The sequence below is a fragment of the Urocitellus parryii genome, chromosome 7, assembly GCF_045843805.1.
Source record: "Urocitellus parryii isolate mUroPar1 chromosome 7, mUroPar1.hap1, whole genome shotgun sequence".
NCBI classification, from domain to species: domain Eukaryota; kingdom Metazoa; phylum Chordata; class Mammalia; order Rodentia; family Sciuridae; genus Urocitellus; species Urocitellus parryii.
The window spans coordinates 110,422,545-110,449,729 of NC_135537.1; the positions used below are offsets into that span (position 1 = coordinate 110,422,545).

Genomic DNA, 27,185 nt, shown 5'->3' on the forward strand with positions numbered 1-27,185 from the left:
GTGGAAATAACTTTCTAATGAAATGGCATACATATTCAGAAATCCTCTCAATTTGGTTATGAAATGCTACCTGTGATGTAAGCAAATACTGGCCTCATTATTCCTCTTCTCCTTTGGCCAATGCAAATTAGAACATATTATTTAAAGTGATCAAGTAGCTTACCGGAGCTTCACCACTATCTTGTTTCCCTAATACAGTACAGCGGCTGTCTGTAGAAGAAACAGAAGGTTCTATGAGGAAACTAAATATTTACATTACCATATAATATACTGAAGTCTTAAAACTACCTCAAGACCACTATCACAGACTACATTCTATTCCTTATTTGGCTCTGATAAACGTTTAGTTTAAACACCAAGGGTAGTAATGTAGTGGGGCAGGTGGCTCACTCTTATAATCCTAGTTATTAGGGAGGCTGAGGCAGAAGAATCACATGTTAAAGGCTAGGGCAACTTAGTGAGACCCTATCTCAAAATTTTTAAAAAAGGGGTTGTAGGTGTAGCTCAGTGATTGAGGAACTGCCTAACGTATGCAGGGTTTGGGGTTCAATCCCTGGCACTGCAAACAAAACAAATCCAAGGGCAAAATGACTAACTAAACATAATGTTACAGGTATGACAAATAAGATGTCAAAAAACCTGATGAAATAATAGTCTTCAGTCAAGAGGCCCAAGGGGAGTTAGAGAGGGCTTTGGGGAAGAGAAGAAATTTAAGTTAGACTTGGAATAAACAGGCAAAGGGAAAGATGTGGCTAGAGCTGCATAAGCAATGGCAAAAGGCATGAAAGCACAAGACAGGTCTTGATATAGCAGCAGTAGGTGTAAGCAGCTAGAGAAAGTGCAGAGAGATGGTGAATGTAATCTTCAGGCAGAACTAATATTTCCTTTGCAGAAAGCTTTCAGTAACAGATATTCTACAGGAGTCACCAGTAGGAGTAAGAGGAAAATTATAGGCATGAAAGCCAGTTTGGAGACTTCTGTAATAGTCTAATCATGGAAAGAGAATTAAGGTCTTCTTTTGGCTTAGGAAAATGAGATGCACAGGAAAGGACAAATTAAAGATAAAGCTTATTTGGACCTGGTTACAAACTAGTTAATACTAGTAATAGGGAACAGAACTAGTAATAGGGAAAAGAATAAAGGCTAATTTTAAGGTTTTATGCTTAAAAATTAGATTTACGACAATGATCACTGTAAGGTCCTTGTTATAGTGGACAATCAATGGTCACTTCCCCAGACATCTGGGCGGCCATCCTAAGGGACAGTCACCATTTTCTGGCTTCCTCATACCAACCCAACCCTTCACCACCACACATTCTTTCCCGCCCAAGGGCGTACCAACCCCACCCATAACTGTCCACATTAGGACACACCTGGCTCTAATCCCTGAGCCTCTCCCAGAAAAGTCTTAAAATCCAAGCCTGTGTTGCCTTTCTCCTTCTATGGAGAGATGGCCTTTATTTATCAGCTCTGACAAACAAACTCACATATGTATCTCTTTCATTTATTGCTCTCCTGTCTGCCGGTTCCTCACTTTCCTTTCATTGGTGCCGAAACCCGGGATCAGGTTCCCCAGAGTGCCTGCTCCCCTCTTTGAGGGTCACTGAGCATCCTTGGGCCCCAAACTGGATTCCATCATGGGGCCAGGCCCTCTATTCTGCCAAACGCCCTCTCTGCACACCATCAGACATTTCAGGAAAGACCCATGTCTCCGGTCAACCTAAACGACCTACAGGTCCCGGAAAGTGACCGTTGATCATCTAGCACTCCCAGGGTTACTGGGTGGTTGGGGGCACCCTCAGCCACAGCTTTCACAGCTATGATCCCTACTGTCGACCAAGTCTATAGGTAGTCTTTTGTTTGGGTCCTGGCTTTTGAGGAAAAAAACACCGAGGATGACTGGGAGTTGTTCCTGGTGAGACGACCTCTCAGCTGTGGGTAAATCTCTATGGGCTTCTGCTCCTACTATGCAATCCAAGCTGGGTGCCCAAGTGCCTCTGTGGGCTTCTTCCCCAACATCAGCATTGGTGACGATCCCAAGCATAACTGTCCTTTTGACTAGGTGACACTACAGACTTGGGTATGCCCCACCTCCAAACTCACCTCCTCCGTTTCACAATGTGTGGCTCCTCATCCATTCCCTTTCATAGTCCCCTACGCTGCCTCCTGGCTAACCTTGGGCCTCTCTCTCTCACCGTGGACCTAAACCCCTCAAAACTTACCCACTTGTGCAAATCTGGCCTCAATATCCTTTGGATAACTACTCTAAATGGCTGCTTAATGGCACTCTAGATCCCAATATTATCAGAGATCTTTTTAACTATTGCGAGCAATCGGGAAAATAGAAAGAGATATCATACGTTCAGGTCTTCTCCTCCCTACTTTCTAAGCCCTCTCTCTGCAACTCCTGCTCTCCCACACAAGTCCTCTTAGCTCTCACCTCCTCTTTGCCTGCTTCCAAAGAGACAGAAGACCCTCCCCAGGTCTCTCTCCTTTGACCCAGCGGATGAGCCCCTGCCATACCACAATTCTCTTTCTAATGAAGCCTCTGCAGCAACTGTCCCCACACCCCTCTGTCCTTCTCTCCTCCTGCCATACACTCACAGGCTGCCACTGCCCAACCTGCATCTCTGTATCCTCTACACAAGGTGACTGGGGTACATGGTGTAATCCGGGTCCAACGTGCCTTTCTTTGTCAGATCTTTCACAGATAGAAAAGTGGCTTAGATCCTATACTTCAAGTCCCACCACACCACCATATATATGCCCATATGACCTTGTCTAACACGCTCCTGCCCGAGGAACACAGGTGAGTTTGGGAGCCAGCTAGAAATTATGCTGATGAGGTACATCAGACCTCCCCTGCCATCAGATTGGCACTGACTTAGAAAGACAGCCCATAGGGCTATCAATTATGAAAGGCTCCAGGAAATCTTCCAAGATAAGAATGAAAACCTTCAGCATTTTTAGACCCCTGACCAAGGCTTTATTGCAATATACTAATCCAGACCCTGAGACTCCAGATGGGAGACCACTACTAAGGACCTACTTTCCTCCCAGAGTTTCCTGATATTAAGGCCAAACTAAGGAGCCTCGAGAGGGGGCCCCTAACTCCTTAAGCTCAGGTTTTGGGAGTAACCTTTAAGGTGTGTAACAGGAGAGATGAGAAGGACTGGAAGCAGAAATATCAGATGCTCTCTCAAGCCATCTGGCTGGCCTCAGCATCTGTCCTTGATTCCACTGGCCTGTAGAAGTGTCCCTCAGGACCACCTGGACCTGTTTTAAATGTGGTCAGACAGGTCACTGGGCTCATACTTGTCCTAAGCCTTGGAAGCCTCCAGGCCCTTGTCCTAAATGCCATCAGAAGGGACACTGGGCCCTGATTGTCCCCAGCCCATAGAGGCCTCCGGCCATCTGGTTCCCCTTTCCAACTCTTAAGACTGGCTGCAGAGGACTGACGAGGCCCAGGTTCCCATCACCCGACCACTATCATCACTCCACAGGAACCCAGGGTAACTCCACAGGCCTGTATCCTTCCTCCTAGACACCTGGCTACACATTCAGTCCTCAAGGAGTTCTGGGGGCCTACCACTCGTTCTGTGACCTCTATTGTCAGGGCAGAAGGCAAACATTAACAGCCCTTGCAAACATCTAGACCTGTTTGTGCCTTTGGCTCTCTAGTTTTCACCCACTCCTTTTGGTCATTCCACAGTACCCTGTTCCCCTTATGGGAAGGGACATCTTCACAAAGTTGGGAACTAAGCTTTCCTTCTCCCCTCATATATGCTTCCATCCAAACTCACTGGTGGCTTCCCTGATCCACACCCTTACCTTCGGGACCTTCCCCTATTCTGTCTGTCAGTGCCTTCCCATTACCCCCGTCCAAGGTGAACCCTAATGTCCAGGATGTTTCAAATCCTTCTTTTGCCTCACAACATGAACCCATTTACATCTATCGCAAAATTTTTTGCAGAGTAGCCTTGATCACATTCTCCCATGAGCTTTTGCTCTCCCCTCCGGGGATTCAGGATCCTGAACTGAGGGCCCAGGATAATTACCACACACCTTCTTCCATTCACCTAGCGTTCTTCTTCTTCATCCACACTCCAGCCTCATTTGGGTAAGTGACTTTGCCCTTCCCCTCCTACTCCCTACAGACAGCACTGACAAGTCTCCTCCCTAGAACTTATATCTTAGCCCAGCACCAAGGTTCTCACCCATTCCTTCCCCCTAGGCAAGTTCACTCTCGAGTCCTGGTTCTTAGCTCCTCAGCTCAAGAAAGCCTGGGCCAGACAACCAAGACTCTCTACTGCTAAAGCCTGGGACTAGGAAGTGGTGGGTAACTCTATCCTCTCAGTCTCAGATGCCAACTCATCATGGGAACCCTCAAATCCCATCTGACTCACCTCTCAGCTGCCTCCTCACCCACTTAGGCACACTCTGTTTGGCTCCTGATCTAAAGGCCCATCAATCAATTCAACCTTCCAATCTTCAGGAAAATGGAAGAAAATCCCTTATGTGTAGGCTTTCTCCTTTCTCCACTCTAAGCCTTCCCTTTGCTCCTTTCGCTCTCCTGCCCAGCTTCTACTTGCCACTAAAGCTCTGGATTCCTCCAGAGACACTACTTCTAGACAAACAAGAAACCCAGAACTCTCCTACATTGTAAAACCCTAGGCAGCAATCTCCCTGGGCAAGACCACACTGAAACTATCACTGACAAAGGACAGACTCAGGAGACTTGATAGGAGGCCAAAGGGGAAAAAAAAACCTGTCAATTTAACTTTACCCTTGCCTACCAATATTGGCCACAGACTCTCTACTCATTAACAAGTCAAAGAAATTCACCTTTGGGGCCCCACTCACCATCCTAGCTCCCTAAAGGAACTCCTCACCTACAAGGGCTTACATTCCTTACCCCCTGTCACCTTTATCTCTACAGGTTTCCCTGGTGGAAGATCCCAGTTTTACTTTCCACACCTGCTCATCTTTAAACCCTGCTACTCTCCTCCCCATCCTCAGGACTCTTCCACCTCTCGTCCTCTCACCCATTCATGCACTCAAACTCTGGAGGAGCTCCTTCCACACTCCTCCCACATACAGGAGGCCCCTGCTCCAGGCAACATGCACACGGTTCACAGATGGCTCCACCTTCCTTCAGGAGGGAGTCCATCAGGCAGGGTCTGCTACAGTCTCTCTAACCTCCACTGTGGAAGCCACTCCCCTCCCCAGTAACACATCCAATCATCAGACTGAACTTGGTGCCCTCATCAGAGCCTTTGCTTTGGCCAAGGGAGCCTTCCTCAATGTCTACACTGACTCTAAATATGCTTTCCACATACTTCTCTCCCACTCTGCTACTTGGAAGGAGCAAGGATTCCTTACCACCAAGGGAACTTCAATTAGTAATTCCCCCTTTACCTCCGATCTCCTTCAGGCCTCAAAGCTTCCCTCTGCCATTGGAAGGATGGCAGCTAAGCCCCTTTCTCCAGTGGGCACTTCCTTTCCTGACCTCTCTCCCTGTCATAGGCCTTCTGTTAATGCTTGTCTCCCACATCATTAGATTAATTGAAGACCAGATTCAAAGGATCTCTAACTAAAGCGTGAACCATCTTCTGTTACAGGACTTCCAACCCCTCACCAAAATTGGGCCATCTGGACTTAACATCACAAGCATCTCAAGACCATCACCATTGCTTCAATGACACTCCATGCCCCTAACATGCCCCTGACATGCCCCTAATAAGTCCAGAAGCTGCCCCTTCCCATCAGAAAGAAGCTATCGAAGATTTATATACAACCCTGTCCCTTAAGGGGCCCAATAACAAACAAAAAAGTGTGTGTGGGAGAATGTAAGGTCCTTGCTTAGCATCTGGGTAGCCATCCTGAGTGACAGCTGCCATTTTCCTGCCCAAAGGCCTTTCTGGGAAAGGCTCACCACTCCCTCATACCAACCCAAAGCTTCACTGCCCCGAATTGTTTCCCTGCCCTTATGAACCCCACCCTTAACTGCCCACATCAGGAACCACCTGGCTCTAATCCCTGAGCCTCCCCCAGAAAAGTCTTGAACCCCAAGCCTGTGTTGCATATCTCTGTCTATGGAGAGATGGCCTTTATTTTTTGGCTCCACCAAACACTCTTCTTTGTGTATCTCTGCCTTGTCGCCTTCTTTCATTTCTCATTCTCCCATCTCCCTGTTCTTAGCTTTCCTTCCAGTGACTAATAAAAGTTTAGGAAAAACAGGTCTTTGAGATGTGGTAAGTGGGTTTAGTCATGTTGCTTTGCAAGGGCCTTTAGCTGACTACACAGAAATTGTCTAGGAAAACATGCATCCAGATTTCAGAAGTGAAACTTGAGTCCCAATAATCATGTCATTGCTGGAATTACTGAATACCCTGATATAAAAGATCAGTGGATTTTCAAAAGTTAATACTATCCTTCTTTTAAATAATAAGACATATACTCAAAATGTCTGGGGTGAGGGTGGGAGACAGAGCTACTAGAGTTGAAAATCTGTTGAGATCACCATGAATTTGACTGGTAGCTTCTGACTCCATGGATGACAGCAGTGAAACTGGCAGCCATATGTTCTGAGTATTTTAGGTATAGAACATAAAAATTGGGAAGAGTGGTCACTAAGAGAAAACTGTCTTTTGTAGTGGTCCTGTTGTGTGACTCAACATACACTGGGTTTTGTATGCTTAGTTTCAGGATAAAATTTATTACCAACATCAATAACTGATGGCACTAAATTCAGGCTATCAAGTAGCACGTCACCTCCCATTAGAAAACAGTATCCTGGAAAGACAAAGCCATCTATATGCAAATGTTCATTTTGCTAAGACCAAAACAAAAGCAGGCTTTTCAGTTTTTTATACTGTATTTGAACTTTATAATGTGTGACACTGTTATACAAGATCAGATTTTTAAATCAAATGGCATGAAATTTGAATCTAACTTCTAACAACATACAGAGGAGACTGATAAGGAAAAAAGGAGAGAAGACTATTAGGGTGCACACATAGAATGAAAGATAAAAAATTAAAAATTAAGTTAGAATCTAAGGATATTAGAATTTTGAAGTAAAACAGGATCAGAGATCTCTGGCTCCAAATCATTTCATTTTTTTAAGGATAAGGAAACTAAAATCCAAGAGAAGCCTAAGAAATTAACTGCTAATTAGGCTACTGTGTCAAACTGGACTCCATGCAGTTATCCAAAGCCCTCCGATGCCCTCAGCACTTTCATGCTCTCTCATTAATCATCTTTTACAAGTGAACTGATTGTACTATAACAATTTTCACATTAAGTATTTAAATGAGCAGCTCCTTTGCAGATATTTTCTTTAAGATTAAATACAATATAAATCCAAGCTTGGTCCACATACCCATTATATCAAAGAATTCATCTAAAGCACTATGCAATGCTGGGAACTTGTCTCTGTGTTCTTCCAACAGCCATATTAAACAATGTGCTTCTTTTAATGATGCTGGTTCACAGAAGTAATCAAGTTGATTTCCTTCTATAGAGGCTAGTTTATGGCCATATTTCTCACTCCAGAGGAAAGTCATGATGCTAAAATAAACCTCCTTAAGAGATGCTCCATATTGAGAAAAAAAAGGTCCCGTGGCATCTAAGCCTACAATGAAAACAAAATACAAATCACAAATGGGAAAAAAAAATTTTACTGTAAAATTACGTGGAGTTTCACATCTTTGAAAGTGGGTTCCATTATACTTTGCTTATATTTTCAGTGAAAATGTTCCAGTACTTGAAAGCAGACTTGTTTGAGTTATTATGCATTTGTAGAAACACACAGAACACTAATATACTAAAATGCAATAATTTTCAGTATGGTAAGCCAAAGACTTCTATCGTTACAAATATCTTTTTTGCACTTAGGAGATGACAAAATGACATTAAATTGCTTAAGAAAAATACTATGTTTTTGACTAATGTATAATAACTTTTCATTCTAACTGATAAACTAGTAAGATTTTATAATGTCTTTTAATGTATATTCCATAGCAACCAAACATCAATAACATGCAAAATTTTGCCTAACTGCCTTTAATTCTTCCTCCAATACCTCCAAGAACTGCTCCTTATCTTCCAAAATATCATGGTTCCTCATCATGATACAAAAATCAAGGTGGTCACTATTCCTGTTTTCTTTTTTTTAATATTTTTAGTTGTAGATGTACACATAACGTTATTTTACTTTTTTTACATGGTGGTGAGGATTGAATCCGGGGCCTCAAACATGCAAGGCAAATGCTCTACCCCTTGAGCCACAACCCCAGCCCATTATTCCTGTTTTTACTCCCTGTTCTCCACCTCAGAAAATAGAGTGGCTGCAGCCTCATAAATTGTCACTGAAAGGATGGTGAATCTTCGTTCCTTCCTAACACAGCCACCAAAAAGCAAAGAGGAAATTCATACAAATTCCTCATCATACCTCTAAATACAGCACTGTCAACCATGCATGGGCCTGAAGTTCTCAAATCAGTAAATGGAGCAGCGATTACTAAAGTCAAAATTACCCTGGATTGCTCACTGCTATTTCTTTCAGATGAAATAGCTTACAAAGGACATGCTGCATGAGAAATTAGCATAAAACACCAGAATAGGTGGCCACATAAAATATTCATAGAACAAAATGTCCAAAGAAACCTCCAGTTAAGAAATACATTCACCTTCCCTATCCAATCTCATGTGCAGGCATGGGCTCCAGGAAGGGAGTGTAGGCCAACCATATTACTACTAAAACTAATATTCTCCTACTTGTGCTCTGCTATTTCTTTCTCCCTCCATCTTTTGCTGAACATATAAACTGGCCTCTCTTGTGTCAAATATTCAAGATGTGACTCCTGGAATTGGAAATTGCTTGCTTTAATTAAATGTATGTGAGTTTACATCAGGGCTATAGTAACATCTTTACTAATTTATAACCTTGAGCTAATTTTATACTTTAGTATATATACAAACTTATTAAAGTGATACCTTTACTGCTCAGAATATACATGGGTTATATCACAAGACATAGTCATATTTTCCTGCCAGTCAGCTGCAAGACTGCATTTACCTGAATAAACACTGACTGGCATTCTTCCAATGTAGTCTAACCTATAAGGCCCACTTCTCCAGTTGTGACTCTATCCTCTATGGAAGATTAAAGTGTTAAGTGAGAACTTATGAATTTACTTTTCTATTGGACATTATCGGCAATCTTATCACTTAAGAGTGATTTTCTCCCAATTTTACCCCAAATGCAGATTGCAGAATCACGTCGGTTACACATCCACAATTTTACATAATGCCCAATTAGTAATTGTTGTATTCTGCTACTTTTCCTATACCCTACTATAGGAGGGAGTTCATAACCCACTTTAATCTAATGTATGAAATATGATATGTCATGAGCTTTGTAATGTTGTGAACAACCAATAAAAAAAATAAATAAATAAAAAGGGCTAGTGATATAGCTCAATATTTTGCACCCCTGGGTTTGACATTCAGTACAAAAATAAATAAATAAAAAATAAAATCACAATTGCATGTTCTTATGGGGTATAATATGATGTTCTGATACAAAAAAAAAAAAAAGAGTGATTTTCTGAGACCAGAAACTTATTAAGACCTATGCTCAGAGCAGGAATATTAAGCTAATTATGCCAAGCTTACTGCCATCTGACTTTCTCTCTACCAACATAAATTGACCAGAATCTTCTTTGAAACCCTTAAATTCTACTAACTGCATTTCTGTAAAAACTCAAAAAGGTGGGAGTAGCTGGTAGAAGCTGGGCAGGTGCTATTCTTGGGTCTGAGAGCACTGCTCTCTTTCCTGTGACCTCCCATAGACTTTTATCAATAGCTGCCAGCTGAATCAACAATCATGCTAGCCCAGTTGCCATAATATATAGCATCTTGGGAGGTACCCAAAGCATCCCTACTCGTGTTAGACAGCTACCATACCTGAGGGCTCATTCTGCAGTCCTGCATGGCCTTGGGCAAGAAGCCTGAATGGGAGGTAGGGGATGTCTTCCACATCCTTCCCTTGTGATTCAAAACCACCTACTTGTACCCCAGGGTACATTTCTTCTCATCCTTCAACATAGATTTGCCTGAGGTGCTCCTAAACAATGAGTCCCATCTGCTTGTCCTAATTTTTCTTCACAGAATCAATCTCTCTCAACAAGGCTATTGAGCTGCACAATCCCAGAAGGTACTCAATAGCTCCTAGGTTCCAGGGTGTGTTGGTTACACAGGGTAGTGTCTAGTACTCACAAATGTTTAGTATAATACAAGTGTAGATTTCCCTACTGACTGATTTTTATTTTGTTTAGATCTTTTTAAAAAACATACCATTCCCTTCTATAGAATAACCTACAAATTATGTGTGGATGGTAGTATTTTTCACCATACACGTGTATTCCACATTTAAAATATCATAAAAGATAAGATAGGAAGATAAAAAGAAATCAGAGACCTACATTTATCCTTCCTACCAGACTAGAATATAAAGGGACATACCAAAGCTTTTAAATTTCTGGATCCAGGTAGCTAATTTGGGTTCCACTTCTTTAAGCTCACTCAAAACATGAAGAAATACCCTTGTCTTTATTCTTTTCTTGAATCAAGTGACGAATGACATAGTCCACTGCTTCATTGAGGAAATTTCTGCTAGAAAAACACATTGTATAGTCTTCTGTGCCCAGAACTTTCCAAGAGAGCAATTCTTTGAGAAGCTTGGAAGGGTTCAGTATACCCGATTTAATCTAGTCAGCATACTGCTTTATGCACTGCAGAATTCTGTCATCAATGAACTGACAATTCTGACTACTGTCTACAGTTTCTAGGAATAAATAACAAATGTTAAAGTGATAAAGTACACTAATTTGCAATGGCATAACTTATAAAGAAATAACGTAACATTATATTAAATCATAAGATACAATTAAGATTGATTGCTTTATTTTACATAGACAACTCAAGAAACTTTAAATTAGGAATATAAATATTTAACAATACTTCTATATTCTCTTCATTTCACACCATTCATGTAATAGCATCTAAAATTTTATTTCCTCTAAAATAGTTTTTTTCCCTCAACAATCCCAACCCAATCTCATCACCTCCAAAATATTTTTAGTTCTTAAACATGCAAAGTTAAAATACATTCACAAAGTTAAAATACATTTTTCAGTAGCAAAGATAATTATGATCAATCTGTAAAACAGTACTCGTATATTAGATAAAAAAAAAAAGTCAGCAAGTGGTAACTATTTCATTTTGGAAATCCAGGCACAATGTAGAAAACTGAGAAAACTTACTTCAACTTAAAACTAAAAATAAATATACTGGTTAAGATGTATATAGGAATAATAAAATCACCTATGAGACATCCCCATTTTATTAAAGAATGAAAATACAAGCTGGGCAAGGCAATCTCTGTGATACCTTTTATGAACTGCCTCTTTATTTGAACTATTCCAGACAACTAGTAGTTAATTTACAGTTCAAAATTTTGGAACTTAAATTCACATAGCAAATTGTACAATGCACTGTCAAACATACAATATGCACGTCAGATATTATGTTCCAATTCAGTTTGAAGAAGAGGAAACAGACACAGTTTGCCTAGAGTTAGCAGCAGGACAGCATGTGAATCGCTGTGTACTGCTTCTAAAATGATATTCTTCACACCAATCCCTTCACTATCTAAGAATAATAGAAGACAAAGATGCTTACTGAATTCTATATTTTAGTGATAGTATGAAAATACTAACTGAAATCTATACTTCAATTAAATAATAATATGAGCCTTATAATTCTGTATTTGTACGGTTAAGCAAATGCATACTATTCTTATCATGTTTGGACTTCTGCATACCTTTCTGTTCTTCGTTTTTGGGTGGATTACTTTCTCTTAAGTCCTCTTCCATTCTTTCTTGTGCTAATTTTTTTGCTTCTTGTTTTTGGATCTTTCTTTTCAATTTTTTGTCTTCTTTCAGTCTTAGCTTCTCTAGGCTGATAAACATTTACAATTAGTGATAATTTACCTTTGTTAATTGCTCAATGAACTACTTTTTGTTGCCTACTATAGAAAACATTCTCCAAGCAATAGGCTGTGACTTTTAATTAAGAAAGCTATGTATAATTTGTATAGATGTTATTTCCATGTACATAATGTATATAAATTACTTCCATGTATATAACATATATAAATTATTTCCACATATATAATGTATATAAATTACTGTGTAGGGTAAATAAGACTAGTACACGTACTCTGCAAGCAAGATCCCATGATAAAATATTATTTTCACCCCAATAACAACATGAGAATTTGGTTGATTTGGCTACACTGATTCCTTTTCAACAAATAATTCTATACATCTTTTCTTTTGGTTTTTCTTGGTCACAAATTATAAGAAAAAAAATCACTTTTTAGGATGAAAAACAAGAAGCAGGACCGAAAAGAAAAGAAAAAAGGATTGGAATTATTTGATCTGAACAGAAAGATACAGAGGTGAATAATTTTGACAATACACTAAGTATTTCAAGGTAAGAAATAGTCATTGGTTCAAAACGTTTGGTGGAGAAACATAAAAAAGCAAAAATGCTTTTGAAATTAAAAGCCAAAAGCTGACTATATAATTTTTGTTAAATGCCAAATCTGTTGATAAGTAATTTCACAACATGAAATGTTATAATTTTACTTACAAGTTCAACCACTAAATAGTGACTTTTTCAAATTTTCAGTATTTAATCATTCTAAAGCTAGTTCTGTTTTAAATATCCATAAAAATAATTTTTAAAATACTTATTTATATATGTGTGCACAGCCAATTTTAAAAAATAGCACAATTTGGAAATCTGCATTTAACAGAGTTATATACTAAGAGACAATATAAAAACTACTGATTGATTGTTAAAAATCTTACCTAGAACATTTCTGTTTCAGAATAGGTCTTGGAGGAACCTTTTCTTTTATGACCTTGTGTTCAAACTTTAAATAAAACAAAGACATCCAAAATTTGTCTCATACTCCCATGACATAAAGCACAAAACCACAAGTAACAAATATTTCAGAAGCACACACAATGTTCAATTTGATAGAGAACAGTGATGATGTTTTGACCCAGACAAAAGCCCAGAAAGCTTTAGCAAAATAATTTACTGAAAAGAGGAACAAGAGAGTAGACACACTTTATGAAGAAACTTTAAATAATTAAGGGTAAGCAGAAGATCCAATAAATTATATATATTATAATTACCCACTCCTGCCACATTCAGATGGTGAAGTTAAAGGTAATCCTTCAAGGCACTCTTCCCCTTCTCTAAAACTCACACCTCCACCACTATCCCTTTTGGGGTATTAATAAAATGGAAGTTATTAAAAAGAGTAAAACCAAAATATAAAAAGTGTGCTTTTCCTAGGAGGAAATAAAAGAATGTGAAAATGCTTCACTGCAATGCATGTCCTAATATTTATTTTCTTAAATGATATAACTTTTTTTTTCTTACAAAAGACAAGATTCAAATCACACAACTTCCTCAAACTTAAAACATTTTAACCGGTGTAAAGATTTTGGTTACAAATTTAATAAAGTTTCTCCTTTATTAGATACTTACTTCACATTTAACTTGACCACCACTGCTAAAGATGATAATCTTAGAAATGATACCTTCACAGTCAGGGGTAAGACAAATTCCTTGTAGAAAATCCTATTTGATTTAAAAGAAGAAGAATGTTATGTGTAGGAGGGATAAATCTATGCATGTATACCATTTTTTTAAACTTCGTTTTTAGCTGCAGATGGACACAATACCTTTATTTTATTTATTTATTTATTTTTGTGTGGTGCTGAGGATTGAACCCAGTGTCTTACACATGCTAGGTGGGTGCTGTACCACTGAGGCACAATCCCAGCCCCAACACATATACTATTTTAACCACAAAGTACATTCAAAATATCCTATGAAATTTCCTTTAGGGAGGCAATGAAAGTGCCTGATTGCTGCCATTTCAGAGCCTTCTTATAGGAAGACTGTATCCACACGTATGGGGCAGACATCTGTCCCTGTGACTTGCTTTGTGGTAAAGGAAGTCAAACTGCCATAGCATACACCAGGTCTAAATGAGCACTCTAGGAAACACAGTGTGAACTGGCTATTGTTCTTTTTCCTCTGTTACAGAAACATGTTCCAAAAAAGCACAACTTGGATTTGGAAATAAAGAACATGGCCACAGAGAATAGACCCGGCTGTAGCTCAACCCTGGCCAACAACTACAAAACTACAGGACAAGTAATATAACCAAGAAAAGAGCCTCTCATTGTTAGCCACAAAATATTTTGGTTGTATATTACTTCAGCATATCATAGTGAAAGCTGACTAATTAATAGAAGGTATTTAGAATTCTGGAAATGGTTAAGACAACTAATGGAGAGTACATAGCTTACAAAACTCAATGTAAGTAAACAGACAGTAGAAGTGGCTCCAGGGTTACAGTTATATCTCTAGCTATCTATGTGAAAATTAGTTTCTACCAAACTTAAATAATTCCAACTGCTAAAAGACACCTAATATAATCACATTTTTTTCCCACTAGGGATAATGGTTTGCATAGGGCTATACAGTATTAAAAAAGGCTTTTTTTAAGTCCACAGATTATATAGATCAGAAATAAACATTGAAACAAGGAAGTAAGACTGTAAAATTGTGCCCTCTTCCAAAGTATTCTAACTAATGGATTAAAACTAATCATTATATTGATAATAAGAATAAACCCCTGAGAAATGGCAGTATAAAATTTAAGTTAAATTCTTCAAGTAAATTGCAGTTTTCCGTTACAACTTTAGTTATGTGATACTTGTCTAAGTTTTATTTTTAGGAGAGAATGAGAGAGAATATTTGTTAAAAAAAAAAAAACTGGTACTCACAAAATTCTAATTCTTAGGTTAAGTAGGTGAATTCATAAAGTTTATTATATTTTCTAAATACCCTGTTTCTTATAATCTTTCATGTATATTAAATATTTTAGAAATAAACAACTTATAAAATGTATAAAACGTTGCATAAAACAGATGCTTGCAGTAAACGTAATCTCTTTTTATTAACAATTAAAGGAAACCACTTATTATTACACTATGTTACTATAACAAATACTTTTGTCATAACATTTTCAAAATCGGTCTCATAATTACTCAAGTCAATTGAACAAATATTATCAAATATCTACTGTACACCAGGTACAATGTTCAACAAAATTGTATAAAAATAAAACCCTAGAGAATATTTTTCAAAATGTATTCAATATAGGGTTGAGGATAGAGCTCAGTTGGTAGAGTGCTTGTCTCACATGAACAAGGCTCTGGGTTCAATCCTCAGCACCACAAATAAATAAACTGTATTCAATATAATAAGTGAGTATTTAAAATGAATAGTAGACTCTTCAAAAAAAGAAATGTTAACAAAAAGAAGTTTGAAATACTATTCTTACAAAAATCCTTATAAAAATATTCTTATAAAATAAACTAATTTAAACACAGTTAGTTAGCCAAACTGCGAAAAGTTTATCAGGCCTCATTTTCTACAATTTAAGCTATTATATAAAAAGGATTTTTTAAAATATAGTAAAATTTTTTATTGCAACAGACTAACAGTTATGCTTCTTGCAAAACATTAATTTCTAGGGTGAAAAGAATACCTAAAATTTAAGATACAAGAAGGAACTGGGAAGGTCACCAAATAAAGTAGTACTAAGGGACAGAACAAAGTTGCTGGAGGAAAACATGAGCTTTGAGGCCAGAGACCTGACTTCTTATCTAAGTACTACTACTTACTAGACTGTAGAAATCTCTCTTAACCTCATAAGTCTTATATTGTTTACTTCTACAATTGAGAATAATAGGCTGGGCATGGTGGTGCACGCCTATAATCCCAGCGGCTCGGGAGGCTGAGACAGGAGGATCACAAGTTCAAAGCAAGCCTCAGCAAAAAAGACACTAAGAAACACAGACCTTATCTCTAAAAAATAAAAATACAAAAAAAAATAGGGCTAGGGATGTGGCTCACTGGTCAGGCCTGTGAGTTCAATCATCAGTACCCCCGCAAAAAAAGAGAGAATAACAGCCACCCCCACAGGGCTATTATGAGAGAATCAGAAATGGGCCCACAATAGTGACAATACATGATATTGCTTCTCCACCTCTACCCTAAAACCTGGTCCAGAATCAGAGGCTTTCAAAATAATGAAGAGAATAACCTCTATCAGTATAATACATCCCACTATCTAGTAAGCCTAACAGAAAGAGCTATCTTTATTTAATTCCTCTCTATTATTTAAGTCAATAGACAAATCTTCCCTCTTCACAATGGAGATTGCAGATTATGGATTATCATCAAGTAAAGAGTCAAAACATTTTCTGTGTCAAGATTCCTATAAAGTATACTCTAAAAAATTTACTGCTAATATTCAAATGCTTTAAAGAAAATCATTTCAGGGCTGGGGACATAGCTTAGTGGCGGAGGTTTTGGCCAGCATGCATAAGGCCCTGGATTCAATCCCCAGCACCACAAAAAAAAAAAAAAGAAAGAAAGAAATGAAGCAAGAAAAACATTTCAGAAAACTGGAGAAATATGTAAGGCTATTTCTCCATACATAAAAGAATAGCAGATTTATCAAGAAAATGAAAATCAGAATTTTACCTTCTGTTATTTTCTCATATGAATAAAAAGACATTGGCCCAGTTGTGAGCTTTTTATTTGAGTATTACATATTATAACTTATGACAACTATTAGATAGGATTTTTAAAGTATGATGCCACAATAATCTTAATGGTAAAAAACAGGATAAAACTAACTGTAAGGCTGAAGTTCTCTTATTCAAGTTATACTCCAGGTATGGATAATATGTCAAAATATACTCTGTCACTATTAAAAAGAATAAAAATAAATAAAGGAAATAAAAAAATAAAGTTCTTTTATTTCATATACAGAAGAAAAACACTATAAAGAAAAACATTTTTTAAATGCTGCTAGAATAAATGAGAAATCATATAATTATATATTCCATTTCCCAAATAATATCTTTAAAAACTGAGTTAACAATTTAAAGAACTTATACTTACATTCAATGAAGAAAATACTTAACATAGACCAACAATTGTCAATTAATCCTAATTTAGGTAGAATTGTTGTATCGCCTGTGTATTTTACCCAATTTAAAGCTTCTTCCATTGCCAAAATTTTCTGTTTCAAAAACAGGAAAGAAGAATGATACTCAAGTATTCTGTGGCAATATATATTTATCTTAATCAGTATTTCAAACCTTTATACAAAACTTATGTATTTTCATTACTCCATCACACAATAGAGGATAACTGGACTACAACATACAAGTTAACAGAAACTGTGGACTCACGTGTTCCATCTTTGGGTGACCTCGGGCTACCCTCAGAGTTAAAAATGCTTTTGCAATGATTACAGACCTGAAAGCTGAGGTGTACAACCTGGTCAAAGGCTGTCCTTTGCAGTATGAGAGTACAAATTTACAAGGTAGAAAAGAAGTCTCAAATCTCAATTAGACTAGGACTTCCCTCTTTACCCTAAGGTTAAAGGTATAGATTAAAGTTCTCCACAGGGACTACATATTTTACATAGTCTGTGGCAAAAAGAATTATTATGAGATAATCAAGACTATGGCTAGGCAAATGGATGCTCAGAGCATTGATTCTCATGAAGGGTCAAGAGTTAACAGGAATGTTTGTTCTTTTAATGTATGAAATAACCTCAGAAATTAAATAGCTGAATTGTCACTGCTGGTATAAGGTTTAAAGGAAACATGAAGACATTTCTATCACCATTAAAATTTGGTTTATCACTGCATCTGAGGATTACCTAGTAATTATACAGTAAAAATATTCATACTGGGGACCTAATAATTTCATTTGGGGGAATATATGCTAGTAAAACAATCTAAAAGAGAAGAAAAAAACTTGTAAGATATATGGGCAAAAAAATGTAATGAAGCAAACCTGCAAAATGAGATTACACTGAGTAAAATATAGAAACCATACTACCAAATATTACATATAACTTTGAATATATGGTCTCAGTACATGGGAAAATGGGCAGTGATGTGACTGCCATTTATTCAGTGGGTGAGCTGGGTTTCCACATTTAACACTTACATTTTCTATTTTATAACCAATTCTCAATAAGCCTTCGATAAGGAATGAATCATTCTGCAAAATAAAAAAAAAGAACAAAAAAGCATTTTTTTCCTTATTCCTGGATTTTGTAATAGAAAAAAAAATCTCCATTTTAGGAATAGTCTTGTGTTGCATAATGACATTTTCCATCAATGATGAGCCAAATGGGACATTGGTCCCAAAGATTATAACAGAGTTTAAGATTATTATTACCTAATGACATTGTAGCTATGGTGACATCCTACATACCACAATAAAATGTACTGCTCACAAGCTTATGTGATGCTGATATAAAACTTACTGCACTACCAATTATATTAAAGAATAGTACAGATAATTATACATATGTATAACACTTGATAATGATATTAAACAACTACATTACTGGTTTATGTAACTGTTATTTTAGAGTGTACTGCTACTTATTGAAATAAAAAAAAAAAAAAAAAACTTCACTGTAAAGTAGCATGCCATATGTCAGCAGCAGTCACAACTTGTGTTCGCTTTGTCTCTTAATTGCATTAAGAGGCCACATCCAGTGACTAATCTACACCATCTGGGTCTGTGTAAGTATACTATATGATACTAAGACAACAAAACCATTTGATGGTGCATTCCTCAGAATGTACCCCAATCATTAAATGATGTGTAACTGTATTACATAGTAGTATATTTTCCACAAGCACTTACATGATCAATTTACCCCTTAAGAGCTCTAAAACAAGAATTCATCAGAAATAAACACCAGAATGCTTTCTAAATTTAAGTTCACAGTCAGAATAAAAACAAGTATAACACCTGGCTCCATAACCAAATGAAATAAGAAAAGTTATCAAATCGCTTTTTAAAAGAGAGAGGAGGTCAAGGCAGAAGGATCATGAGTTCAAAGCCAGCCTCAACAAAAGCAAGGTACTAAGCAACTCAGTGAAACCCTGTCTCTAAATAAAATACAAAACAGGCTGGGGATATAGCTCAGTGGTTGAGTGCCCCTGAGTTCAGTCTCCCACCCCCAAAAGAGAGAGAGAGAGAATCACCATACTACAAAGACACCTCCTCAAATCTATCCTGATAAATTTTATCCCAAAGGCAAAGTATTTGTCAATAGTGGTATGTTTTTATGTCAAAAGATGGAGTTCGTTTACTTTTAGAACCTGTGATTAAGGTTTCTATGAACCAGGGCCCCCTTTCATTTGTGACAAATTCTAATTTCTCTCCTTTAATATCAAGAAGCTGTCCTGGTCCATTATGGCATGGCAGAACCAGGACATTGGTCATCAACGTTATCACTTCCATACCATGCACACTCTGACAGCAGAATAATCTCAGGTAAAGAAAACTGAAAAGCTTATGTGTTAACTGCTATAAACTGGTAACACAGTTTATAGCAGTTAACAGTTAACAACTGACACTCTATATATACATTCTTTGGAGGCGGGGCTACATTCTACCACTTACCGCAACTTTCTTTGCCAAATCCACAATATCTTACATCAACTCAAGATATTGTAATTTCTTCAAACTCATCTCAGAGGCACGAGAACTGTTTAAAGACAAATTTATTTGTGGAAAGATTACATTCTCATATATACAAATTCACTGAATTTTATGCTTATATTACAAGCTATCTGACAAAAACATTCAGTTCTTTTCTCCACTCTAGGTAACATAAATAAGGAGTTTATTAAATGGACCAAACCATATATCCTCTCTCTCTCAGTTCTATACCACTGACATTTATAAAAGTATTTTAATTTTTCCTGACTTAACTTCAAGTCTACCTTCTAATACTATTCAGAATTATTTCATTATAATGTTATAAATTTTCTTTCATATTCAAATTCCAAGAATTTACTTTTTCTACCTGTTAAACAAAAGCAAAACTGAATAGCATATAAGAATGAAGAGTAAGCCAAGTGTGGTGGCATATGCCTAAAATCCTAGCTATTCCAGATGGTGAGGCAGGAGGATTTCAAGTTTAAGGCCAACTTAAACTTTGTTTAGCTAGACTGCATCTCAAAATAAAATTTTTAAAAAAGGTTTGAAGGTGTAGCTTGTCAAGCATGGGGGAGACCCTGAGTTCAACCCACAGTACCACCAAAAAAAAAAAAAAAAAGAATGAGGTATAAGCCTTCCATTGTATTTGGCATTCCTTAGCACTGTGCAACATGCTTATCACCGCTCATCCAAAATGAATAACATATAGTGACTTACATGGTCTCCACACAGGGATGTAATCGTGATATTAAAGAACTGTGCTGATGTTGAAAAAGAAGTGGCCAGAAGATATATATTTTAATGGCATCACAGTAATCTTGCAGGACAGAAAGTGGTTTACTACACCATATATTGCAAATGTCAAATTCTTAATTAAAATAAAAAAGTTTAAAATTAATATTTGTGCCCTGATTTTTAATGAATCAACACTGCTATACAGAAAAGGTAAAAATGGATATGAGAAGACAAGAAATGAATTAATGTTTTAAACTGGTAGATGTTAAGAATATTTAAGTGTTGGCTAAAACTCAATTTACAAAGAACGATTTTGGTTTCCAGGAAAAAAATAGTAAGAATCTATTTTTAAGAAGACATATAAATCCGATTTGTTGATATGGCTAGATAAATCACCTCCATTTGTGGTCCATCAATAAATTAACGTTAATATGACAACATGCTCACCTAAATGTTTCTCGCTTTGGGCATAATCTTTATACTTCATACCCTAAAAAAAAAGAAAATTATTTCGATTTGCAACTGGTAAAATACACAAGTATACTTTTTGACTTTCAATCAATGGATTAGCAGAACTAAACTGAAAAAAATCTAATGTACATTTACTTATATGCTTTGAATATATCTGTAGCCAGTGAGTCTTAATTTAAGGCCTTTTTCATGTTTCCTGAGTTTCTTTCTACAACTCTATTCAAGAGTTTTTCTAATTCTCAGAAAGCCGCCTCATGTCTTCACTTATTCTCTGAAATCTATTCTTATTGTTGAGGCACAGCTTATTTTTTTTGAATAATAACCTCTTCAAAAGCATGTGTTCCTTCTTATAAAAACCCATAGCCACACACACACACACACACACACACACACACACACATACACACACAAACATAGTCATCCGTCTTATATTCAGGAGCAAAGACACAATCATCTTCATAAGGGATATCTTCCAACAATGCATAATCTGCCACAGTGAAGTCTCCATCAGTAAAATTGTCCATGGCACACAATCCTAAGGAAATAACATAATCCAATTCAGTAATTAAATCATTTGAGATGACATGAGCAGCATTCTTCCTGGCTTCTATAGTATAACTGAAAAACACTTAAAACCTATGCTTCAAGGAACTCCAATCAGAACACTGATTTTTGTCCCCATTCTGTGATTCTCCCCCCATTCTCTCCCAATAGTTTTATCTGCTTCTTCCTTTCCTCAGGCTCAGATATTCACCATCACTACTCTGAACTTATCTGTTTACATGTATCCCTTAGATGGAAGATAAGGGCACTGTTATTTACTTTGTATGTGCCTAGCATACAGTAAGCCTCAAATGACTGCTCAAAATAGAAAGGCATCTTCCCACTGCTGCACTCTTACTCCACCTGCTTTTACTGCATCCCATGTTTTACCATACATGAAATGCTACATTCTCAATTTCCTGGCCTGAACTAAATCCTTACCACTGAGAAACAGTTTCCTATCAGTGTTCATACTCCCCTATGTGTCTCTCAGCATCTCTCCATCTTGGAGAAAGGGGCAGGACCAGAGTGGTCCAGGGTGAGTCTTTCAAAAATCTCTTGCAAACATTAAGACATGAATGGATGTCCACATCCAGACATGCCATCTTGTAACTACACCTTCTTCTAATAGTCTCCCAACCACCACAACACAGAGCACTGCTAGACTACAAAGGAGGAAAAAAACCTCACATTACCAATACACATGTTTTAAAAATATTTATTTCAATGGGGGAAAAGGGAAACGAGGGCCAGAGTTTTAGACTAAGGTTTTGTGTTTTTTTCCCCTGAAAAAAAAGTTCAATAATGAGGAATTTTAGAGCTCTCAGAGAACAGCTACACTAAATATCACTGAAAAATTCATTTTACTACTTCTAACTCTTGCCCAAATAAAGGCTTTCTTTTTCTACCATCACCAGCACCAAGATTAACACCATTTCTTACACCTTTTCACTTTCACTATTATCCCATTATGATTAGAACTAGTAAAGCTTCTTTTTTCCTAAGCAAGACCACCATCAATCCTTGAAATATTTCTTTAATAAATCCTTCTTATTATATCCAATTTAGTGTATTAAAACCTTGCAATATCTAAAGTGAAGAACAGTAACAGGCTTCCTAGCAAACTCTTTATACAATGTGTCAAAATACTGCACTAAGTGCTTTACAAGCCATCATCTCATTCTCATAACAATTCTTAGTAGCCCCACATGCCAACATCTCCACTATAAAAATGGGAAAATAGTCTCAGTAAAATTAAGGTCCTTGGTGACCTTATCCACCATACCCAGGGCTTAAAACAGCACTTTCTGAACTTTATTTGCATAGCTTCACCATGATTGTTGCCATTTCCATATATCACATGTATTTTTACTAATATTTTCCTTTCATTGTACTCACTTGGCCTAAGTGATAATGTCCATGATGTCATAGGTTTGATCCATAAGTTATGTTTTTCATACACATAAAATCCTAACTATTAAAAAATTTCAAGTGCTTATCCAGGTACCATTTAAAATTATTTCATATGGTACTGTAGGAAAACAATGGCTTCCAAACTGCCAAATGCTAAAATCCCAAATCCTTCTCTTAACTTCTAGACCCTCTGTGCCAATTGCTATTGTATCTTAACCAAGATGTCCCATAAGCCCCTCAGTAAGTTTCAGTAAGTTGAAAAACAAACAACTTTTTCCTCAAAAAAAAAAAAAGGCAAATGAAACCAAGTTCTTTCCTCTTGATATATGCTATTTATCAGTTAATTGCTCTATATGCCACATGGTTACTCAAACCAAAAATCTGGGGGTCAATCTAGACTCCCTATTTTCCTCAACATTTCTATCCAACTGACCACTAAGTCCTCAATTTCTTCTTCCCCAAGATCTAAATTTAGCACACACATACCTCTTCATGTCCAGTGCCAGTGCCTTAGTTGTATCTTTACCTTTATTCCTCTCAAAAATGCATAAATGATCTCCTAACTGTGGTTTACTGTCAAACCTGGTATCCTCTAAAACACTGATCAGCAGAAAATCATTCAACAGCTTTCCTTCATTATCAGAATAAAGTCCAACCTCCTTACTATAAGCATAGGTTTCATGTGATCCCATTCCTGTTTCTATCTCCAGTCACTTCGTGACATATAACATGGAATCTAGTCATACCCAACTGCTCATCATTCCTAAACAAACCTTACTCTGTGACCACCTAGTGCCTACCAATCCTTGACACTCAATTCTAGGAAGCATTTTCCACAGTACCAAGTTTATTTTTGCACTTCTACTCTACAAGCCTAGAGCACCCTGCCCACTCCTGACACAGTTCTTACACTGTTTGATCACCACAGGTTCATTTCTGTAAGGTCACTATGGGTCCAGAGGATACACTGTGCAGTCTGCTTGCCACCTATACTATTATTTATTTAATATCTCCCTTCAGAATAACCCAGCCTTTTAAACAAATTTATTTTAATAGAAAATTGATAACATAAAGAAATACTATGTTTGATACAACAAAAGTTTTCTAATACAAGCTAAATATATTACTAAAATTAATCTTAAAATACACTTCTGATCACATCAGTTATGATGAACTAGATTCTGAAGGACACTACCAATGCAAGAAAAGCAGATCTTGGATTTTTTAAAAATACTTTTAAGTAATTTCAGCTCACGGAAATACATTTCAGGAGACCCTCTCCCCGAAAAAAGCAGCAAACTTTTAGACAGGAACTTGGCAACCAAAAGCAGTAAGTAGTAGAAAAGGAGATCTTGGATTTTTTAAAAATACTTTTAAGTACTTTCTGCTCACAGAAATATATTTCAGGAGACTCCCTCAAGACAGTGAACCCTAGACCGGAAGCAAAATGTCAGAACTGAAAAGTGGGTCAAATTAAACTCCTGTCTCCCAGCCAGAGCTAATACAAATGCTTTCAGAAAGAAAAGTAACTTCCAGTTAGGCTCTCAAGACTCTCACAAATTCCTACCAAATAGATCTTTAGAGTTTATAATAGGGGATCACCAAGCACTGGAAATAACAAGCCACCATGAGGGGCAGACAACAGATGGGAAAAAAAGCAATAAATTTGGATCCCCTAAGGATAGAAACATTGAGATTTCCAGACACAGTCTGTGAATAACTACAAAATGAGCAAGTAACATGAGACTACAATGAATGAATGTGTATATATGAAAAATAACCAAGCTGAACTTTGAGAAATTAAAAATATAATTGTTAAAAGTGAAAAAAATGGGGGATTAGAGAGAAAATTACGCACACCTAAGAGAAAAATGGCAAACTAGACCATAAGAAGGATGAAATTACCCAGCACTAAAAAATTTATTAAGGAGAAATAAGATGAAAAGTAGGATGGGGGGAAGAGTAATTGATCTAGAAACAGTTACACATACATATAGCCAGTTAAAACTCCAGAAGGGGAGAACAGTCCAAATAAAAAAGAGGCAATATTTAAAGAATACAAGGCTCCGGAATCTTCTAGATCTCATGAAAGACAACATTCAGAATGAACATCAAGTATCCAAAATTGAATAAAAAAAAATTAATTTCCATCTAAACTTAGAAATGAAATGATATAAATCAAAGACAAAATCCAATGCAGCTATAAGAAAAAGATATTTTTTTTCAAAAAAAGCATAAATAAAACTAGCAACAGACTTTGCATAATATTCTCACCACATTCTTTTAAGAAAAGGGTTATAAAATAGTTTTAAATAAAAACTGAGTTGACCACCAATCAAGAGTCTTGAACTAAAGGAACTTCTAATCCTACCAATTAAAAGACACTGATTGTATGATGGGCCTGAAAGATAAGACCAGCAATATGAAAAAAGTGAAAATCAAATGAAAAGCACATTCTAGATAAATTACCACCAAAGACTCTAAGTCAAAAAAAAGCAAAATTAGGAATAGAGAGGATCGCAACAGAGTAGATATGTTAAGAGAAAATATTAAGCTTGTATGCAGCTAATATAAGTACCTCAAAATACATAAAAACAAAAACTGTTAGAAGTATAAAAAGTCTATTAGAAGGTAACAGAAGATTCCAACATACTCTTCTCAATTAATGATATGATAAAAACTAATATAAAGACTGAACAACACAATTTCTTATCTTTAATGATTACTGGAAAATTATAGAATATACTATGGACAAGGTCATAAAAATAAGAATGAAAGAATAACAAGAACACATTCTCTAACAACATAGGTGAAAAAAAATTAACGTAGATACACCTGAAAATTAAAACAATGAAAAAGTTAATGCAGATACAATTGAAAAGATAAAACATGCCAGGTGTGGTGGCACATGCCTGTAATCCCAGTGGCTGGGAAAGCTAAGGCAGCAGGATAGTGAGTTCAAGGCCAGCCTCAGCAATTTATCGAGGCCCTAAGCAACTCAGAAACAGACTGTTCTAAATAAAATATAAAAAATGGCTGGGGATGTGGCTCAGTAGTTAAGCCCCTTGGGTTCAATCCCCAGTACCAAGACAAAACAAACAAACAAGCAAAAAGCATTTCTAAATAGTAAGCCAAAAAAAAATAAAAATTGAACTTTTTATAAGAACTTAATTTCTGAAAATTAATGAAAGCATTAGAAACTTAGATGAAGAAAATAATGAATTTCAAGAAAATTTATAGCATTACATGCTTATACTAGAAAACAAAAATGGCTAAAATTGATGTTAAAACTTGCAATTTAAGTTAGAAAAAGAAAAGAAAGGGAAGGAAATCATAAATAAAAGAGGGAAATCAGCATGCACAAGGACCTGGGTTCAATCCCTAGCACCCGCCTTGCCCCCGTAAAAAGTTAGTCTTTTGTGAAGATTAATAAAACAGACAAACTTTGGCAATAATAAAAGAGAGAAATAGAGACAGAGAGAGAAGTCAGACATAAATAATATTCAAAATGAGAAAAGGGAACATCCAAATAAAGAAAAGATTGAAAGGGATATTAAAATATTATTAACTTGATGCCAATAAACTTTAAACATGCTAATGAAAGGACAAATTTCTAAAACTAAAATAAATAGAGAACCTGAACACTCCTACTACCATTCAACTGCTAATGACTACTCAGCTTCCACAAAGAAAATACTAAATTTAGGTCATTTTCAAATAGGTTTCACCAATTTTTTTAAGAAACAAATCAGACCAATCCAAACTCTCTCAGACAACTGAAAAAAGAGGAACTACTTGCAGTGTCTTTACCCCAACACCCTTCAGGTCCTGACCTCCCCGACCCCTGCACACCTCCCACGTGGGGGCTTCTCCCTGCATCACTGCACTCAGGTACCCGCCCCAGAGGCCTCCAGGGCCTCGCTCGCCCCGCGCGGTGTTCCTTCCCGGTGCCCGCGCTCCCCGGCCCGCGCAGCCTGTCTGCAGCGCGCCTCTTCCGGCGGAGCGCGGCGGGCGAGCCTCCGGGGCCGCGGGCGCCGGCCATGCTCATCACCTGTACCTGTGGGCGCGCTGGGGGCGCCGGCCTGTGGCGCTCCTGCGCACCACGGTGCGGCAGCTGCACGCCTCCCGCTGCTCCTTCACCTTCTGCGGCGCGACGGCGCAGCCCGGCTGCGCGCGTGTGCCTGAGCCGTGGCGGCCGCGTCTTCTGCGTTGGTGAGAGTCAGGTGGGCGGGGCCGGAAGCACCTTTGGCTCCGCGGGAGCCCCCGCTGAGCCTGGCGGGCGGGGCCGCGGGCCTGGGAACCCCGGCCTC

General features: G+C 37.4%; 1 protein-coding gene across 1 annotated transcript in view; it reads right to left on the reverse strand.

Annotated features, from left to right (window-relative positions):
- LOC144256101 (E3 ubiquitin-protein ligase TTC3-like) overlaps positions 1-26,917 on the reverse strand; it is a 75,103-nt gene extending 48,186 nt beyond the window's left edge. The window contains 9 exon segments of the mRNA XM_077801227.1: positions 164-210; positions 7,385-7,636; positions 10,531-10,625; positions 10,627-10,852; positions 11,891-12,027; positions 12,945-13,009; positions 13,636-13,728; positions 21,333-21,454; positions 26,728-26,917. Coding sequence (XP_077657353.1) covers positions 164-210; positions 7,385-7,636; positions 10,531-10,625; positions 10,627-10,852; positions 11,891-12,027; positions 12,945-13,009; positions 13,636-13,728; positions 21,333-21,454; positions 26,728-26,917 — 1,227 coding nt within the window.
- Positions 26,918-27,185: the final 268 nt, after the last annotated feature.